Genomic DNA, 21439 nt, shown 5'->3' on the forward strand with positions numbered 1-21439 from the left:
CTGGACCCAAGGATCAAACCCGCGTCTCTTATGTCTCCTGCATAGGCAGGTGGGTTCTTTACCACTGGTGCCACCTGAGAAACCCTAACTAAGAAACATATGCACCCAAATCTGGTAGAGCTATTTTGGCTATCTAGGGGGCTTAAATTCTTCATTTAAGCTCAGAATACATTTTAGCCTCCAATACAGTTTCCCATAGTTAATAAATACATGTCCTCAACATCGGTGACTTTAAATACAGACTTTAACGTCAGTTCATATTATTCCTTTCCATCTTTTCCTCTTGAAATACCACATGCAGAGTGACTATTCTCCACTGATATAGCCACTTTTGGTCTTCTGAAGATCTTGGAGGATCTTTTCACGAGGCCTTTTGGAGCAAGTTCTAGTTGTCAAAGGCAAAATCGCTTTGTGTTTTGTCTCCTTACACAGTGTCTGTGTCATGTGCAGTGTTAGTCAGCAAAGCAATGTTTTCCTCTTTTGCCATATTTGGAAACCTGTCTGCCCCTCAGGATTTGGAGCTCATCCTTAGGTCCCACAGAATTTGAGAGCAGGCCATGCCCAGAACCAACCACACCTGTCAGAAAAGTTGGTTTGCCTCCTAGGAAGCTCACAATGATCACTTGCTACAAAATCTTAGCTATATCTTGGAGCATCTTAGAGTCTTTCTTTAAAAAAATGCTTACTGTTATCAAAGTTTATGTTCATCTTACACATGATCTATTTCTAAGAATTATTAACACTGTTGTTGTTTTAGTCACTAAGTTGTGTCTGACTCTTTAAGACCCCCATGGCCTGTAGCCCACCAGCCTCCGATGTCCATGGGATTTCCTAGACAAGAAAACCGGAATGGGTTGACATTTCCTTCTCCCAGGGATCTTCCCCACCCAGGGGCTGGACCCACATCTCCTGTATGGCAGGTGTATTGTTCACCACTGAGCCACCAAGGAAGCCCCACGCACATTTCCATTCATTCTGATTTGTCAGCCCTCACCTGTTCACCTTCTTTCTCAAAGACTATCTGATGGCAAACAGGATAGAGGAGCTCTTTGACTTGGGTTGAAGACCCATTTGTCTGAAACGCTCAAGTGACGCCATAGACACAGCTGTTCTTTCCTTCAGTGGAAGCAGGACAGTGGGGTGCTTTTGGGGGGACAGAGCTCGGTTCATCAGAAGCAGAAATAGTTTTGCAATAAGACAGTGACCCATCATGCCGTGAGGATATTCTGCCATGACTTGCCTGATCACTTTTCTCCCAGTTCCTTAAGATGTTTCCTGATTTCCAACCACTATGCAAGTGTTTGGATTATGGTGTCAAGGAATTCTACGTGGACTGACCAACTCTTCTCACACTGTTACCAAAGCGGCACCAATTAAGTTCAATTTACAGAAAATATGTTTTGAGCGGGTGCTATTTGCTAACATACCTAGATAAGAGCCTAAAGTGTTACACAACCTAAGGAAGAAAGAATTGTCAACAAACATCATATAATGGGAAGAGGATGTAATAGTGGACTGTGCCAGATGTCCTGGGGACCTTCACGAGGATGTGGGTAATTCCAGGTGGGAGGCGGTTTTAGCAAAGATGAGACTCAGCCTTAAAGAATGAGGTGAGGAGGTATAAGGACAACCTCTAAATCAACAGTTCCCAAAACAGTTGTTTTGCCCATTTTGACTGGTGATATTGGGGAAGATTTTTTTTTTTAAACATGTATTTTTATTAATTTATTTGGCTGTGCCAAGTCTTAGCTGTAGCATGTGGGATCCAGTTCCTCAACCTGGGATGGAACCCAGGCCTCCTGCATTGGGAGCTCAGAGTATTGGCCACTGGACCACCATTGAAGGCCCAGGGAAGGCTTTTAAAAAGAACATGTAAGATCTCATTTTTGATCAACAAAAGCAAAACCTGCACATTGTGGAAAAAGCACAATGCAAAAAATAAAAATCAGTATTACCACGAACCCAGCCCCTGAGATGGAGTCCCTTCTGATTGCTTGTTGGTTATTTTCATTTTTTGCCTGGATACATGTCCTGCCAGTGTTTCCTGTGCCTCTGAGTGGTAGATCATGCGTGATTTTCGCTGACTTACAAGGACGTTTTTGGAGAATTCTGGAAAGACACAGTGTGTTCTAGGAGTAGATTCCGGTTTTGTCAGGGGGCTGGTGGCCCTGATCTCTTGTGGTCTTTACAGACCTTGGCTGGCTGCTGGATTGGTAGTTGACTTTGTTGCAGAACATCTGGTTGGTTAGATGCAGGGTCTGACTGAATCTGGCTCTGAGACACCTGTGGTGTGACCCTAAGGAGAGTTGCTTTTCCATGAAGCCCCATGCTGGCCAATGCCTGGGCTCCAGGATTAGCGGGTGAGACACAGCCTGCCTGGCTCCTGCTCCTGTTTTCAACTTCAAGGGTGCCCAGGACAACAGGTCCTTTGTTCCTTTCTTAGTTTTACAGGAATGAGGGGAGACTTTGCCAGCACGGGCTCCTATCTGCCCTTTCCATCTCTCGCTGGCGAATCAGTGGCAGGAAGTTCATAAGTAAAGAAGTCACCGAATCCTTTTCCTCTCCTGCAAGTGGCAGGGCCGTGTCCCCTGATGTTCCCTTTCCTGTGCTGTTCTCTCCAACTGGTCCTCAGTTGATGGAACTTTTTCATAAAAATCCTTCTGTCACTGCTTTTAGAAATCTTTTTGAGGAAGTCAAGGCCTCCCCTCCTCTCCTAGCAAGTAGCAACCCTTGGCCGGTGGGGATAAAGCCCGTTACCCCAAATCTGTTCATCTTTGTCCTTGCAAAGTTCAAGGGGACAAAAAGGCCTTAGGGAATGAAAATACCCATTTTTGTGGTGTAGGGAAACTGCACAATTCAGGACTGATAGAAACCAATTTCTATCGTTTGACCTCAAAGAAGGAGATGGCCTCTAGTTTCCCCTAGATGGCCTCTAATTTCCCTTCAATGAAGGCAGACATGCCACGATCCTTATGAGAACATGCCACCTCCCAGGCCTCTGCCCATCACATTTCCATCCCAGGTGGTGGGTCAGAGTCTTCTCAGCTCACCTGGCAAGTTCTCTGTTATAAACTGAGAAAGGAGCCACATACAGCCAGAGTGAACTGAGGCCCCCTTCTCCAGACTGGAACACTACACAGTGGGTTTTATTTGGCTTCGTACATTCTAAAGACGTGTTTGCATGACTGAGAGTGTTAGGAAATCATTGTACATCAGCTACTGGCTATCTCTGAAATGAAAGGTTTTCTGGGAAATTTGTGTTTGCTGTGTGTGTGTTTAGCAACATTTGGAATTAGTCCCTTTGCCAGAAATTTTTATTAGATGTATATCTTTGGGATGAGCTGGTCTTCTCTCTGTCTCTCTACCTAAGAGGCTTTTTCTTTTTTTAAATAAAGTGTTTGTTATTTATTTATTCATTTGGCCACTCTGGATCTTAGTGGCAGCATGTGGGATCTAGTTCCCTGACCAGGGGTGGAACCCAGGCCCCCTGCATTGGGAGCACAAAGTCTTAGCTACTGGAGCACCAGGGAAGTCCCTGTGCTGGGTTTTGACAGGTGGGTTGCAGCCAGTTACAGACACTCAAGAGCAGTTTTGACATATACGTATAGGTGATTCACATCGCTGTACAGCAGAAACTCACACAACATTGTTAAGCAATTATACACCAATTTTAAAAAATGGAAATAAAAGGAAATGAAGTGGGGGGGGGAGTGTGAACATGGGCAAGGAGGGGCTGAGAAGAGGCAACAGATGCTCTTCTCAGGATGGTCTTCCCTGCTGAAACTAAGAGAAGGTTTGTGAAGATTAATACAGGAAAAATAGTCTTCTTACTCGAATTATCTTAGCCCATCATACGTTGTGCCCAGTTTTTCACTTATTCATGTGCCATCTTTACTATTCACTTGCCTGATATGTTTAAGTTGGCTGCGTGTTACATTTAAGATAAATTTAATAAGCCAGCCATGAAAAGACAAATGCTACGTGACTCTGCTTATATGAGGGATTTAGAGTCGTCAGATTCATGGAGAAGGAAATGGCAACCCACTCCAGTACTCTTGCCTAGAAAATCCCATGGACGGAGGAGCCTGGTGTCCGTGGGGTCGCGAAGAGTTGGACATGACTGAGCAACTTCACTTCACTTCACTTCAGAGTCGTCAGATTCATAGAGACAGAAAGTAGATGGTGGTTTCCAGGCACTAGGGAGAAGGGAAGAATGGGAATTACTGTTTAAAAGGTAGTTTTAGATTTGCAAAAGGAAAAGAGGTCTGGACGTGAATGGCTTCACGAATTTATACTTCACAAATCAGGCAGCATTCCATCTACAGAGGAAAAAGGCGCTCCCTTGGGCTGCAGGAAAGGAAAGGTTTTTTAAGGTAGAGAGGAAATGGGAAAATGAAATTATTAGCAAAAAATTCATCATTTATAGCAAGGTCGCCCTCCTAAGGAAAAGGAGGGGCCTATTAGACAGTATGTCTTGTTAGTGTTAACCAGGAAATTTCAAGTTGGCTGCTTACAGGTCACATTCTTGAGGAAGGTTGAAACCATACTTAGGTTAGTTAGGAAGTTTTGGTGGGCTCAGCACAAGTGGCTCCATTTGGGGCCTGTCATTTCTTTTTTAACGGTAGTGATGGTTGTGCAACAATATGCATATGTATTCAACATCACTTAAAAATGGTTAGGATAGTAAGTTTTATATTATGTGCATTTTTCCACAATAAAAAATGTGGGGGAAAGTCAATTAATACCTCCACCATAATGGTGAATTACACTAAATCCATAAAGCTATTAAATGCTGGACATTAAAATAAAAACCATGCTTCCATATACTATCTTAGTATATCCAGCACTCTCTGGGAATTACTATTAAAATATGAAAAGTAATCTATTCTGTCCTACCAGGTGGGGTTTGGTTTTGAGTTCTTTGCTTTGTAGCCAGACTCAGCTCTTTATGTCAGGGAAAGAGGCAAGGAGATGAATCTTAAGTCATAATTAAGTCCTCAGCAAAAGCAACTTGAAATCAGGGGCTCTGCTCTTGTTGTTTTTGTTTGTTTGTTTTTATTTTGACAACATTAGCATCTTATTGATAATTATCAGCCCCATCCATTTCTCTTAATTCATTCTTTGTCTGTGTAATAGGCCTTTACAGTGTAAACAAAGACAAACTCTTAGTTTTCTTAAGGGTCTGGAATGCCAGCCCTTAGGTTGCAGGAAGAACTCTGAGTCTTCCTTGAGAGTTGAGTTATATTTGCTGGAAATCCAGGGAGGGCCTGGAAGGTAAAATCTGGATGGAGCCTGCCTCTTACTTCAGATCCTAAATCCAGTGCCCTTGTGAGTTACTCAGTCCTACAGCTGGGATTGGCCAGGAGGGAGCAGGCACAGTGGGCAGACTCCCCTTTGAAGAAGAGAACTAACTACCCGATAGAGGAGACCAAAGGTGGTGTATAGCGCCAGGGAGCTGGGATGTAGGGAAGAAAAGGGATAAAAGCCAAAAGCCAAGGTGCACTTCAAGGAGTTGCAATAATCCTTCCTCCAGATGCCTGCAGACTCAGTCATCCAATGTCTTCAGATAACTCAACTCACAGAGTTCTTTGAGTAGAGGCAAGACAAAAAACTTGCTTAAAGTGTAAGGATGGCTTTTCCATGAAGGGGATCACAAAGGCACCAAATTCCAAGGCAGAAGGGATGGGTTTGTGCAAAGATGCCTGTTCCTCCTCCATGCAAACACCCAGAAGGGAGCTGGGAGCCGTAGAATCTGGTTTGGGAGCTCTCCTTATATATATCATTATATAGATATAATTCTTCAGAGCACTTGCCATTCATTCTAGGAGAGGTTTTCTAAACTCATTAATGAACTAAACCAATCCCTTTTTCCTTTGAACTATGATCTAACACTCTGCTCTAGAAAGGAACAGTGTTAGCACATTTAAACAATTTAGTTGAAATAGCGTTTGCCCTTGAACAGTAATCAAGTACAGCTTATCATAGATGTTGATATAAATTGTCCATTTTAAAAATATAATTGTTTGATTTTTTTTTTAATGGAAAGGAAGTTTAAAAATTTTTTTTATTTATTTAGCTGCACCAGGTCTTAGTTGCAGCACTCAGGATCTTTGATCTTAGTTGTGGCATGCAGGATCTTTAGGTATAGTATATGGTATCTAGTTCCCTGACCCAGGATCGAATCCCAGCCCACTGCTTTCGGAGCACAGAATCTTAGCGACTGGAACCCCAGGGAAGTCCCTTAATGATGTGTTTCTAATGCACATAGGATAGGTTTGGAGAACTTTCTCTTTGAGGTTTATACTTTTGTCCCCATGTCCTGACTGAGGACAGAGCCCTTTGGACCACTGAACTCTTTCTGAGACCCATTCGCCAAACGGACTTGTGTGCCTTTGTTGAGCATAACAGTTTGGTATTTGCTTGTATCTAGTTCCTTTAAACTTCATTTTTGCTATTCAACAGCTGGAACTAAGATTCTTATACACAGAACATTGCCGACTATCGCTGCGCTGAAACAACTTCACATCAAAGTTGCATGTCTATTATGTATTGCTTTCTTTTTAAAATAAAAAGGTTTATTTATTTTTGGTTACGCTGGGTTCTCATTGCTGTGTGCGGGTTTTCTCTAGTTGCGGTGAGCCAGGCTCTCATTGCTGTGCGCGGGTTTTCTCTCATTGCTGTGCGCGGGTTTTCTCTCATTGCTGTGCGCGGGTTTTCTCTCATTGCTGTGCGCGGGTTTTCTCTCATTGCTGTGTGCGGGTTTTCTCTCATTGCTGTGTGCGGGTTTTCTCTAGTTATGGTGAGCCGGGGCTACTCTGTTGCAGTGCTTGGGCTTCTCATTGCCTGGCTTCTGTTGAGCACAGGCCCCAGGTACTCAGACTTCAGTAGCTGTGGCACATGGGCTTAGTTGCTCTGCGGCATGTGGGATCTTCTCAGACCAGAGACTGAATCTGTGTCCCCTGCACTGGCAGGTGGATTCTTAACCCCTGGCCCACCAGGGAAGCCCCTGTGTATTAATATTGCTTTCTTATTTGCCCGTCATTAATTTGAAGAAAGACTGAAGTGTAAAGTAATGTGTTGTTTTGGATGGGAGCTTGGGAGGGAGTGATGTATTGGAAAGACAAGGGAGCCTTACAGAACACGGTTGGTCTAGACACTGGACCTTAGTAGCTGCCTGGATGGGTTGTGCCGTACTCTGGGGTTCTGGATGAGGATCAGAAAGTATCCTTGGAGCACTGCTGCAAGTTCATGGTTCCTCTGAGATGAGCCTGACTCTGTGATGTGACAGAGAAGCAAGCCTTGGTCCTGAATTAGAATGCACTGCCTGCCATTGCTTCTTGCACCTGCCTAGGCTACCAGCGCCTGGTCCCAGGAATGACAGGAATACAGCCAAGTGGAAAGGCCACTCTTGTCCCACACTCTAAAGAGCCTGGCATTGAATGTGACCAGAATGTTGGAGAGCCCTGCCCCCCAGACTGGGTGTGGTCATCGGCCATCTGCTGCCGGGCCCTGAAGCCCAGTTGGAAAGAGAGCAGACAGGGTCCGAGTTTTCCAGTGTTTATTCTCGGCCTCTAGAGCCATCTTAGGGCTGTAGGGCATTTTTTGATTTGCCCAGGATTTTCACATGCAAGTATGGGTCTCACTGAATCTGTAATTGAGCTTCATCTCCCCCCTCCCTGAAAGCAGCCTAGATATTTGGAAATACTAGTTAATAGTTGAATAAATAAATGGATCCTCTGCTCATAAAAACCCAGTAAGGGACTTCCCTGGTGGCCCAGTGGTTAATTAAGACTTTGCCCTTTCAACGCAGGGGGTACAGGAATTAAGATTCCACATGCCATGTGGCACAGTCAAAACAACAAAAACAACAACAAAAAAAAACAATGAGGTGCTATGTATTTTCCTATCTCATTTTCTCCAACCTAATACTTGAGAAATTTCAAGCTCCAGAAAAGTTGCAAGAAGAGTACTATTTATAACTGCTCACCAGTTGTCGGGATTTCACCTCCTTTTCCTTCCCTCTGTGTTCTTCCCTTTTTTTGAGGAGGTGAGAGGTGAAGAGGGGTTAACTACTTGGTACTTAATTTCTAACATTTTCACACTTGGCCCCTGAATTTTTGAGTATGCGTCTCTTAAGAGCAAGAACATTTTCCTGCAGAATCGTAATAACATTGTCACAGTCAGGTGATTAAATATCAACACAGTAGTATCTCATATATATTCCTCGTTCAGATATTATTCCTTCTAGCTGCATTTTATTCTGAGGCCGTATGTGATTGGTTCTGTGCACTCAGTGAGATTATCACTTCTGTTTAGTCTCCTTTTCTCTACAATAACTCACAGTTTGTGTGTGTGTGTGTGTGTGTGCTTGATTTATTTATTTATGGCTGCACTGGGTCTTTATTGCTGTGCAGGGACCTCTTCCAGTTGTGGTGAGCAAGACCTGCTCTGTAATTTCAGTGTGCAGTCTTTTTATTGTGGTGATTTCTTTCATTAAGAGTGTGGGCTCTAGGGCACATGGGCTTCCGTGGTTGTGACGCATGGGCTTGGTTGCCCTGCGGCAGGTGGGATCTTCCCAGATCAGGGATTTAACTTGTGTCCCCTGCCCACACAGGTGGATTCTTTACCATGGAGCCACTAGGGAAGCCCTTTTCTGTTTTTAGCCTTTTACCACACTGACATTTTTGAAGAGTTCAGGCCAGTGGCTTTGCACAAGTCCCTGAATGTGGGTCTTTCTGTCTCCTCCCATAGGGATTCAGGTTATAGGCATTTGGGGGCAGGAAGACCAGGTGATGCTATAACCTTTTCAGAGCATCGCATCAGAGGCAGCAGGTGAGATGGTGGAGATGCCAACCCCGGTCACTCGGTCAAAGTAGCTTCTCCCTTGTCAGGGCACATTTCCTTCTTCAGAATAAGGAACACTTGGGGTGGTATTTTAAGGCTGTAAATGTTCTGTTCCCTAAATCTTTCACCTACTGATGTCAGCATCCATACATGAGCCTGCCGTTCATCAGTTCTGCACGGTGGCGGAGATATTAATTGCCACTTTCAGAGAAAGCTTAAAAAGGGAGCTGGCCGGATCTCAGGTGCCAGCCTCCCTACTGTGACCACGTCCTGTGTCTCCTGTTCAGTGGTTTGTCTTTTATAAGCCTCTCCTCCTTTGTCCTTCCTCACTTCTGTCTTAGAAATCATGGTGTCAAATCTCATCGGGTTCTTTCTCGGATTGAATTCCCTAGACGCAGAGCCTGAGACAGGGCTTATAGGATGTGATGGGAGGAAACCAGAGAGAGATGGGGGGTCAGCTGGGGTATAGCCTCTGCCTGACCCTGCAGGGAGCTCTGAAGTTTGACTGGCACCCACCTTGGACCTGTCCCACTTTGAAGCCAGAAAGCCTCTTCTCCACCCGTGTCACTGAGTCCTGAGCCATGCATCTGCTCCCGGCGGGTGGGGGTGGCCTAGCTTCCTGGGCTGCCCAGGGAAGGAAGCAGCTGTGGGCTTTTGGCAGCCAGCACTCACGGTAACAGGGGCACGGGTGCCTGGTTGATCGAGGGGATCTTGGCAGGCAGGGTGCCAACAGCATCCACTACAGCTTCAGTGTTTCCCTCGTTAGTTCTTTCCTGAGCCTTGTCCTCATAAAAGCCAAGCTGTCCTGTAATCATAGGCTATAAACCTCAGACGGCCGGCTGCATAAAGGCGTGAGCTTAGTCATTTGCAAAGACAAGGTCTAATTTATGGTTGCTCCTTTATGAGGCCCCATGAATCTTATTCACCGCCTTCCTGTCTGGGCCCTGGCTTTTGAAGGTGAGGTCAGTTATCAGAATAAAGGCTTTGTAGCTGCTTAACAACCAAGGCTGCTTAACCGCACAGGCTGAGCCCTTCTAAGGAAGAGGTATCAACCTATTCACTCTCGGTACACAAGTGTCCAGACTGCCATGTTGGGAAAAGGAGAATTTGGTTTTGGCAAAATATTTCTTGGCTTCTCTGGTGGCTCAGACGGTAAAGAATCTGCCTGCAATGCAGGAGACCTGGGTTTGATCCCTAGGTCGGGAAGAACGCCTGAAAGAGGGAGGGCATGGCAATCCACTCCAGTATTCTTGCCTGGAGAATTCCATGAATTGAGAAGCCTGATGGTCTACAGTCCATGGGGTCACAAGGAATCGGACACGACTGAGCAACTAGCACTTTCATTTTCACACTTCCAAAATATCACCAACTTGAGATGGCAGGGCTGACGTGTGTCTTTATTTGGTTTCCTAGAATTATTATTTATTTGGCTCTGTGGCATGTGGGAAGTAGTTCCCTGACCAGGGATCGAACCCAGGACCCCTGAATTGAGAGCATGGAGTCTTTGCCACTGGGCCACCAGGGAAATCCCCTAAGAGCTCTTTCAATGGCATGTTACCTATATGCTCTCAGCCCCAAACAAAACACAAACGCCAACCACCTAATTGGGTCTGGGTTCAAGTGCATATTTTGCTCTTAGGCCTCAAGCCTGTGCTCCTCGAGTTCTGGGGCTGGCAGCATCAGAATCCCCCCAGAGCTTGATAGAAATGCAGAGTCCTGGGCCCACCCCAGACCTGCGGAATCAAAACCTCTGGGGCTGAAACCAGGAAGCGCGTGTGGCTTCACACCCCCAGGGGATTGCTCCCCCAGGCTCAAGCGCTGATGCAAAGCAATGGTTATAAACTTGGGTGCAGGCTGGGGCTGCCTGGGGAAGCTGAACCATTCTGATGTCTGCATTCTGCCCCCAGAGTGTCTGATTTATTTGTTCTGGGGGTGCTGTCTAGCCATCACAAAAATTTATACTCCCCAGGCAATTTTCATGTGCAGCCGAGGGTGGAAACCAGTGCTGTAAAGAAGCCTTCTTTACCTCATGGGAAAGGAATGTTTATACCAGCTTCATTGTGAAGAGTTTGTCCTGAGCACTGCAGAAATTCTCTTCAAAACACCTGGAGGCCCTGGAATGGCATTTCCAGAATGAGTAACTACCCTTTCTGGGCACAGATGGCCCCGTGGAAACTTGTAGCAGCAGTAAAGGAAAACACTCCTTACTTGAGAACAGATGAAATGTAAACATTGAATGGAAGCCCTAGATTCTTTAGATCTGGAGCAGGTCTAGAGGTGGCAGGGGAGAAGGTGGGGTACGGTCTCTAGTGGCCCATGTGCTGTCATGGGGTGGCGGGGGGGTGTGTTTCCTAAGTCTGCATGCCCCCACGTGATCTCTTAGAGCAGAGTGGTCCACAGGTGGGTGGCATACCTCTTCTCCTCTCTCCCCTTACATTCAGACCCCATCACCTGTCTTCCTCACTGTTGAAGGCTTCCTTCAGACCACATGTATGGGTCTCTTGGAGTGCAGACATTTGAAGATGGTGTGTACTCCACCTGAACTCAACCGTGCAGACATGGGTGGTTAGGCCTGGTGGTCCCACTGGCTGTTGGGGCCAGTGAGGATGACCACGGGGGACCACAGGGATGACCAGCATGGAGAACTCTGAATGTGGCAGAGGAAAGATACCCAGAGCTTAGGCAGCCTTAGACGGGGACCTCCACCCTCTCTCAGCAGAGCGCTGTTCCTCGGCCTGAGCCTCCAGGTCCTCTTTTTGAAAGCTAGGATCCTGGCACCTCCTTTCAGGGCTACTGTGAGGAGCAGATAAGAGTATTTCTGAAGGTTTGGCCAACAGTAGACACCACCAGGTTACAGCCATATTGTGTTTGTGATCTCACCTGTTAGCTGCAAAGCTGGAGAAACACCAAACTTCTGAGGTTTCCGGCTTTGCCATTTCATGGCTGTTTATTACTCTGGAGTTTGTTGAACCTCAGTTTCCTCACTTGTAAAATCGGGATTAAGTACTCAGAAATAGGGTTAGGGTTGGGAGGCAGAGGAGATGATATACATCAAGGTGATATTTTTGTACTGAGATTTCATTCATATACCATAAAGTTCAGCGGTTTTCTTCAGTATTTCACAAAGTTGCACAGCCATCAGCTCGTCTCATTCCAGAACATTTTTATTACCTGGAAAGAACCTCCAAACCCTTTAGTGGTCATGACCTACCCCAACCCCTCCCCAATCCTTGGCAATCACTAGTCTTTCTGTCTCTATGTTTTTATCTAACCCAGATATTTTGCATAAATGGGATCAGTACACTATTGTGCCTGGTTTCTTTCACTTAGTGTGGGATCCTCAAGGTTTCATTCCATTCCATGGGGTCTTCAAAGTCTTCCATTTTGTAGCATGGATCAATGGCTCAGTCATAAAAAGAATCAATGACTTATGGCTGAATAAAATTCCATTTTCTGGGTATACCTCGTTTTATTTATCCTTTCTTTAGTTGTTGGAGATTTGGACTATTTCCACTTTATGGCAACTATGAATAATATTCATATGGTTTTATGAATAATGCAATACCATTCCACTGTGGGGTTCTATTAGAAATAATATTAATAGTGAAAGTGCCTGAAAGGAAATGAAATCCAGTTTATATGGGTATGAAACATGTGTGCCTGAGGAATGTTCGTCTGTGTTTTCAGAGCTTGCCTAGTCATACTCTTGGCCTCATGGTTACTGTATGGAATTTAGCACTTAGAGTTTCTTTTTGCTCAAAGTGAAGACATGCCCTAATTGCAGAAAACAGAGTAAACAGCATTTAGGATATTTAGAACCCTGTGAAAACTGGGTTAGAAGGGGAAGGTTGAGTGTGTTGAGGGGTGTTGAGGACTCGCTACAATGTTAGACATACAGAGTGATAATAGAACCCAGTGTCTGCCCCTGGAAAGTTTTCAGTCTGGAGGGAAAGACAGAAGAGGTGGTGATGAAGGACAGGGCCCCAGGCCAGGATAGGTCCAGCCAAGAAGAGCACAGGGTGCTGTCCTCATGAGGGAGACCTCGCTGCAGCCGTCTGACCCCTGCCGATTCTCTCTCCTAGCATGGTAAGACACAAGGATGATCACTACTCCGAGGAAACGGACGCCAAGACCTGCCCCCGGGACTCGGGCTACGACAGCCTCTCCAACAGGCTCAGCATCTTGGACCGACTCCTGCACACCCACCCCATATGGCTGCAGCTGAGCCTGAGCGAGGAGGAGGCAGCTGGGGTCCTGCAAGCGCAGCCTCCGGGGGTAAGACTCTAAGTGGGGGATCGGGGAGGCGGGCAGGGCCGTCACTTCCCTAAAGAGAAAGACGGCGAGTTCCAGAGAGTTCTTCCCGGCCCCGAGGGAGCCCGGCTCCCAGTTTGTGTGTCTCATTACAATGCAGAGAAATTCTGGAAACTATGAGCAGCTCCCAAAACAGAGCCCTTCATCTGCCCGGTGACCTTGGGACCTCAAGACTCTGAGGGATAATAGGGCACCTGGGTACTGAGGAGGGGCCACGGGCCCTGGGCCTGACTTCTTGAGATGTGGCGTGGAGGATGAGCCTGGTTGTGGAGTCGTCAGTCTGTGGTTTTCCTTTCATTATGAGCCCGGGAGCCCTGGCCTGGGTCCAGCCATCCAGTTCAGGACCCAGCCTTCAGAAATTCCACATCGCTGGTCTTGTCCACTCTGGTTGCCAGCGTTATCCTCTTTCCCTTGTGTGGTCTCAGTGACACATCAAGGCCCAGCTTGGTTTCTTCAGCAACCTCTACCCAAGGCTACACAAGGGCTTCCCGTGTGGCTCAGCTGGTAAAGAATCTGCCTGCAATGCGGGAAAGCTGGGTTCAATCCCTGGGTGGGGAAGATCCCCTGGAGAAGGGAAAGGCTACCCACTCCAGTATTTTGGCCTAGAGAATTACATAGACTGTATAATCCATGGAGTTGCAAAGAGGCGGACACTACTGAGCAACTTTCACTTTCACCCAAGGCTAGTCTCATCTAACTCAAGCCCAGTCCGTGATGCTATAGAAGTTTCTTAGAAAATGTTATTCAGTGATAGGTAGGTATATTCTGTGCTATCTGACATGGTGGCCACTGGCTTCATGTAGCTATTTAAATTATGTTAGTAAAATAGAATAAAACATTTGGTTCGTCAGTGGCACTAGCCATATTTTAAGATTTCACTATCCCCAATGTCTGGTGGCTACCATATTGAATGGACAGTGCAAATTATAGAGCATTTCTACCATTATAGAAAGTTCTTGGGGACAGGATTGTGTACAATGTACACTTCTAAAACAAGGGTAAATACAATAAATTACAGACAAAATAAGACTGGAAACAACACACAACAAGAGATAGAAACTAAGAAATAGATGGAGAGGCAGGGAGAAAATTCCTTCAGTAGCTGGCTGAGGAATGTTGTAACAGCTGGACACAAAAATAAACTTTCCAGTTTCCTATCAGCCAAAGCTTGTCGGTTGTCGCTTTTTAACTCACAAGTGAGTCTTTGTTCCTCATCTGACGAAAGCAGACAGGACTAAGTCCTCTGCTGGAACACGTTCGGGAGGACAGGCGCAGTATTGGATCATCCTTGTGGAGAATTCCTTGGCCGGCACACCGGGTTGTTGCCCCTGGTTTTGGTCTATATGATCAGGACCCCTTTCTGTGAGGCCCCCACTTTTTGCAAGTTGAGTTGTCTGCTCCTGTATTTCTGCAAAAAAAATTCTAAGGAGGGAGGTTGCCGTGTTGCTAGGCAACACTTCCTCTCCCTGCTCACCCCAGCACCTGGAGTCAGGCATGTACATTCCTGCTGGAAACTGGTGGGGAGCGAGTCAGGCAGAAGGTTCTCCACCTACTGGATCCCTGGGCAGGATCTGCCTGATGGGATGGGGCTGAGGGCAGGGTGAGGAGGGGAGAGGCCACAGTTCACCAGGAGAAGCAAGGATCCTAAAAAGGAGGAGCGGGTGTGTGAAAGAAAAAGGTTTGAAAGACCAACCCTAGTGGCATCTGGTCCTTAGGGTGCCACCATCCCTAATTCATCTATAGCCCTAAGACAAGGATCAGCAGACTCTTTCTGTGAAGAGTCAGAATATCAGTATCTGGGGCTTTGCGGCCGTAGAGCCTCTGTCACGGCCACTCAACTCTGCCATCATAGGGCAGCCGCAGCTGTTTAAGTATGTAGACCAAGCAGCAAGGCTGTGTGTCAATAAAACTGTATTTATGCAAGCAAGTGGAAGGATAGGTTTGGTCTGTAGGCCATGCTTTGCCAACTGCTGACCTAAGGTATTGGATGTTCAAGAGATAAGGCTCAGAGATTGTACCCTCCCTGAGCCTCAAAACTCAAAGAGACCCCCACCTCCCAAAGGGAGAGATACTTCTTTCCACCAACCAGCAGCTACCTCCTAGCAGTACTTTGAGGCTTTTCCTCATCACAAAAGCATTGTGGGAACACCTGCTTCTGCTTCAGGGTGACCCAGAACCATTGGTTCCCACAGCTGGCACATTCTGTGGCCACCTCTCTATGGTCATGGGGAAAAACAGAGCCCTGAAGATGACCTTCCTGTCTTCCACAGACACCCAGTTCCCATTACCCCTTCTCCCCTCATAAAAGTATCTTAGGAGCTATTGACCTGATATCAAGAAAGAGATGACAGTTAGGTGGGGAAAGTGAAAGGCTACAGAACCTTAGGAGCAGATATCCAAACACAGAGCAAAGAGAGATGAAGAAAAAGGACAGGATGGTCTCCTTGGAGAAGGGTCGTGAGTCCCAGGAGGAAACCAGCATGTAGCCAGGCCACCACACCACAAACTCCAGGAAGTACCATTTCATTTGTCATGACGCCCGCCAGGTAGATGACACCCTGGGTAGATGATGCCCCCCAGGTTTGTGCAGTGCACAGCTGAATGTGGCATACCCAGCTTTACAGTAACATATGCTTGGATGGTCTCCTGAGATCAGCACTGGGGTTGGGCTGGTTTAAACATACATCTAAAGACACCATTCAGAATTGGAAGGAGTTGTCGTAAAGCAAAGTGAGTCAAGAGTAAAGGGTCCACCAGCCTGTGTGTTGGCTGGAGCGAACCTCAGAGCACTTCCCATTTTCAGCTCCAGCAGATGTGGCCAAGCCAGATCTTGCCTTATTATCCCATTTTCCAAGAGACGCTGGCCACTCAGATTTTCATCTGTAAAGTGAAAGACCTTGTGCTCTTCCACTGTTGGCAACAAATTCAGATTTCTATCTTAAATACACCCATGAGCCAGATTAGCCAGTGAACTTCCAATTCTCCACCAATGGCTGAGCCTGTGTCTAGAATTTAGGGTTCATCAGCCAGTACGCCTTATCAGACATAGGCTGAGAGTACGTATCATGAGCTGTAAAACAGTCACCAAACTGAAAATGTTTCACAGATTGAGGAGGTTCTCAGTCTCGTGAAGAAGTTCCCATCAAAGAGAAAGTGGGATCCTCCTGAGACTGGTTACCAAAGGCGGGCATCCGTGGCCTGCTGGCTCATCAGTTTCCATGGCAGCAGTGTGCACCTGAAGCCCTGTAGTTTGGCTACAAGAGGGGTTCTATACATGGAAGCTACGTGTGTAGCTTCCCAGGGACACACCCAGGCCCCAGCCTTCTAGATGTCTCTCTTTTTTTTTTTAGATGTCTCTTAAGCTTGCATTTCTTTTCCCTCCCCTAGATCTTCCTGGTTCGTAAATCCACCAAAATGCAGAAGAAGGTCCTCTGCCTTCGCCTGCCCTGTGAATTTGGAGTCCCACTCAAGGAATTTGCCATAAAGGAAAGCACATACAGTAAGTGGTCGTCAGGTGGTGAGGTCCCGGTGGAGTCAGGTCTTCAAGTAAGCGGAGGGGGAGAGGGCCTGCAACTTGAAGATGGACAGATATGGGTCTGAGTCCCAGAGCTGTCACTTATCCCCTATAGATAACCTAGCACAGGAGCCTCGGTTTTCTTACCTGTATAATGGGATAGTGGTGACCTCAGAGATCTGTTGACAGCCTTTGTACAAGGTTCACAGTCTATTGCCTGGCACATGACAGGGCCTCACAGAGGCTAGTTTCCCAGTTATGCTGGGCGTGGTCCCCAGGTTTGCTGATGGCTAAGCTGAAGGACAGGCTGCACGACAATCTTTTCTGGGGATCTTACTCCAAAGTGTGTGTCTGCACAGTCCTTGAATAGCCCTAGAGGGGATTGTCCCCTCCAGGCCACCCTTCTACAGTGTTCTATAGGGGCAACTGGTCATAGGCTGAAGTTTTGGAAGGAGAGAATCAGGAGTGTTGGTTTCTTTCTGCTGATCTGTGGTCCCTGGAAACATGAAGTCTTTGGGAGGTCAAGTTTTCAAGGAAAAGGAGAACACACAATCCTGATGCCCTGTGAGCCTCCCAGTGACCATCAGAAGGTGGACCTACAGCCCCAAGGGGTAGGCCTCTCTCAGCCACAGGTGAGCGAGCCCAGGTGTGAAGGCCAGTTTGGATCCTGATGTAGACCAGATTCTCATTATAAGCTGAGCAGCCTCAGTCTTTGAAGGAGCCGAAGGCCCCGAGACTGATGTGGGGGCAGATACAGGCTTCCAGTCAGCCTGGAGTTCAGAGTCTTGCTGAGCCAAATATCTATTAACTGGGTCTGGAGGAGATGTTTCCGGCCACAGCGGAACTTGCCAGCCTCTGTGTGATCTACAACTGGCCTCAGGTCAGCTGTAGATGGGGTCCTATGATGTTTACCCCCAGGCCTCTTCCAAGGTCGCTGACGTCAGGGAAAAGCTCCCACGTGCAGAGCCATCTGAGCAGTCAGTAAGCTTGGCTAATGATCTGCCGGTTTATTTACATTAGGAGGGAGTCAAAAGGTAGATTTCAAACCCGCCCTCTGAAAGACAGTGAATTAAATGTTAAGTGAAAAAAGGTGATGCTGAGTTGGCTTTTTAAAGTCAGCTAGCCAAGAGGTGATAAATCTAAGTGGTTTTTAAATCCCTTCTAACATCCACAGTTGAAAAAGCTGGCGTCAAACTCAACATTCAAAAAACTAAGATCGTGGCAACCAGTCCCATCACTTCATGGCAAATAGATGGGGGAAAAGTGGAAACAGTGACAGATTTTATTTTCTTGGACTCCAAAATCACTGCAGACAGTGATTGCAGCCATGAAATTTTAAAACTCTTGCTCCTTGGAAGGAAAGCCATTTCAAACCTAGACAGTGTATTAAAAAGCAGAGACATCACTTTGCTGACAAAGGTCCATCTAGTCAGTTATGATTTTTCCAGTAGTCATGTTACAGATGTGAGAGTTGGACCATAAAGAAAGCCGAGCGCCTAAGAATTAATGCTTTTGAACTGTGGTGCTAGAGACGTCTCTTGAGAGTCCCTTGGACTGGAAAGAAGATCCAACCAATCAATCTTAAAGGAAATCAACCTTGAATATTCACTGGAAGGACTGATGCTGAAGCTGAAGTTCCAATACTCTGACCACCTGATGCAAAGAACCGACTCATTGGAAAAGACCCTGATGCTGGGAAAGACTGAGGGCGAAAGGACAAGATGGTTGGATGGCATCAGCAACTCAATGGACGTAAATGTGAGCAAATTCCAGGGAATAGTGAAGGACAGGGAAGCCTGGTGTGCTGCAGTCCATGGGGTCACAAAGAGTCGGACAACTTAGCAAATGAACAATTCCCACAGTTTACCGTGAGAAGTCAGCTTGCAAATCCCACCCACCTTCCCTTCCTACAATAAGTACAGTTAGTGTTTTGTATTTTAAACTTCTCTTGTTGTTCGTCTGAGATCCCTCCCTGGCTGCCTGATTTTCCTCCCTGTTTTGCGAAGATCTTTATCACTTCTCTGGTTTTAAAGTAGCTGAAAGAGCTAGTCTGCCTAGTCTGAGCAAAACATTAACCTGCCTATAACTGGTTACCACAGGCCTCCCATGATGACCCCTTCCCAGGCAGGGTCTACCTTCTTTGCGAGGAAGAGCTGGCCTTGAAAACAGATATTTTTGGATTTTGCTGGTGGTCTAGTGGCTTAGACTCCATGCTCCCAATGCAGGGGGCCCAGGTGTGATCCCTGGTCAGGAAACTAGAACCCACATGCTGCAACTGAAAGGTCACATGCCTCAACTAAAGCTCCTGCATGCCCACAACTAAGACCCAGCACAGCCCAATAAATAAATATAAAAAGCAAAACCCAAAAACCCAAAACCCCATAGATATTTCATCATAACATCTGGACAGTGTTTTGCATAATAAGTACCAACTAATATCTGCATAGAACTGCTTTCACAGAAGTTACTCCATTTTTTTAAAAATCGCACTACCCACTACTCTCCTTCTGGGAGACAAGGAAAGCATAATTATTGTCCATTTTACAGATGAGAAAACCGAGGTCAGAGATGTTAACCTACCCAAGTTCGTTCCCTTTTACTCCACTCACAAAATTGTGGTACATATGGGTGTGTTTCTCTTTGTGTCTGTCAGTCAGGGTATATGTGTAAGGGTACTAAAGAAATAGTAAGTAAGCGAAATAATACAACATAAGCAAGTAATAAGCAAAATAAATGAGGATGTGGAAGGGAGAGAAACTCATCTGAAGTTAGGGAATCATCACAGAACTGAAGCTCTTTGGAGAATTTCTGGAAGAAGGGCTGCTGGGGTGGTATTTCAGCCAAGACAGCATAAGGAGTGGTTGGCAAATACATGAATTTTTGAAGTCAAGCCACTCTCTCTGTTCCATCATTTAGAAGATTTACAAAATGGCACACCGTCTTGCCAGAATACTTCTTTCTTGGAAGGTTGCACACTTGGTGGCGGCAGTGGGGTGGGGTGGGGGCTCTTGAAGTAAATAAATTGTAGCATCTTTCTTGCCAAGTTGAACCCAAGCTGATGTATGGGAACCTGTGTTATCCTCCAGGCTTCACCCTCCTTCTGCCTTTTGTCTTAACCACAAATGGCGCATTTGTGATCCAGGAGGTCCGGCCTTGGTGTTCCCCCAAGCCCTGCCTCCTGCTGGCCTCTCGCACCAGCCCGTTTGACCCCTTGACTCCGCCCAGTTTTGTATCCTGAACTTAAAAAAAAAGATAGTTGTGTAATTTGAGTCTTGGCTTCTCTGTTTACCAAGCACTGGAGCACGTGCTCTGATGAGTCAGGGGCTGGACTTACTGTAGGCCGCCCACCCTCCTCTGGCCTATCTCCCACGACCATGCATCCTCCGTACAGCTGGTTCCCATCAGGCGCGCGGGAGTCGGTCGGGGAGCCTGGAGATGCTCCTGCCCTCCCAGCCAGCAATATCGAGGGCCTTTCCTTTCCCAGGATGCACTCGGGGACACTCAGCTGGTTTCCGAACTCTCTCTTTTCCAGCCTTTTCCCTGGAAGGCTCAGGAATCAGCTTTGCGGATTTATTCCGGCTCATTGCTTTCTACTGCATCAGCAGGTAAGGCTCCCTTTGTCTCCTGATGTCAAGCCGCTGCTTGGTGACTGCGCTGTCAACAGCCCCCAGGTTTCTTGATTCACCCCGGGCAGGGGGCTCTGGAGGGCTTGTCAGCTATTGGATGTCCCTGGAAGGATTGGCCCCTGAGGTAAAAGGGTCCCCAGGCCCCCCTGTGCCAGGCTTAAGATCAGAATGACTGCCCTGGCCCCTGTAAATATAAAATCACACACTCACGTAGAAAGGGACCTGTGATGCAAACCGGTAAAGTTTAAAGATCCTAATATTCCTCATGGATCGAATTAAGAGTGTCACACTGAATGAAGTAAGTCAGAGGAGAAACATGGTATGACAACATGATATGTGGAAGCTAAATAGAAATGATACAAATGAACTTACAAAATAGAAAGAGACTCACAGACTCACAGACTTAGAGAAGGAACCTATGGTTGCCGGGTGGGGAGGAGGGAGTGGAAGGGATAGTATGTGAGTTTAGGCTGGACATGTACACAGCGCTATATTTAAACTGGATAGGAAGCTTCTCTGGTGATCCAGTGGCTAAGACTCTGTACTCCCAGTGCAGGGGTCCTGGGTTCAATCCCTGGCTGGGGAACAAGATCCCACATGCTGCAATAAAGACCCGGTACAGCCAAATAAATAATTTTTTTAAAAAAGAGAATAAACTGGATAACCAACAAGGACCTTCTGTATAGCACAGGCAACTCTGCACAATGTTTTGTGGCAGGCTGGATGGGAGGGGAGTTTGGGTGAGAATGGATACATGTGTATGTATTGCTGAGTCCCTTAGCTGTTCACCTGAAACTATCACAACATTGTTAATTGGCTATACTCCAATCAAAAAAAAAAAAAAGCCTCCTCTGGGATTGGCACACATAGCTTTTCAAGGCAGAGGCCTTCCCTGTCCCCCCTGCCTAGCAAAGCAACATATCCTTTTCTACTTCAGAATAAATCAAGGTCCTAATGTTTCAGAAAACTCCCCAGTGGATGCAGTTCATCTAGAATTGTGGGTGCCTTCAGCCCCTAAATCTTGCATCCCTCTCCTTTAGGCCCGCTGGGTACCCCTGTCTTTTTTGTAACTAAAGGAACTGTTTCAGTCTACATGAAGCTAAGCCCCAAACCCCAATGTTAACAAGTGTCAGGAGGGCGCAAA

At 46.5% G+C, this 21439-nt stretch overlaps 1 protein-coding gene across 16 annotated transcripts in view; it reads left to right on the forward strand.

Annotated features, from left to right (window-relative positions):
- RIN2 (Ras and Rab interactor 2) overlaps positions 1-21439 on the forward strand; it is a 204854-nt gene that overhangs the window by 148427 nt on the left and 34988 nt on the right. For 8 of the 16 annotated variants that reach the window (XM_069547839.1, XM_069547829.1, XM_069547830.1 and 5 more), the window contains 3 exons: positions 12927-13119; positions 16543-16654; positions 20202-20274. In XM_069547839.1, the coding sequence (XP_069403940.1) occupies positions 12928-13119; positions 16543-16654; positions 20202-20274 (377 nt within the window). In that variant the 5' untranslated portion in view covers position 12927. Of the gene's footprint in view, positions 1-12926; positions 13120-16542; positions 16655-20153; positions 20275-21439 lie in introns of all 16 variants that reach the window. The other 8 variants (XM_069547824.1, XM_069547823.1, XM_069547836.1 and 5 more) reach the window with 1 other exon arrangement.

The sequence above is a fragment of the Ovis canadensis genome, chromosome 13, assembly GCF_042477335.2.
Source record: "Ovis canadensis isolate MfBH-ARS-UI-01 breed Bighorn chromosome 13, ARS-UI_OviCan_v2, whole genome shotgun sequence".
Taxonomy (NCBI): domain Eukaryota; kingdom Metazoa; phylum Chordata; class Mammalia; order Artiodactyla; family Bovidae; genus Ovis; species Ovis canadensis.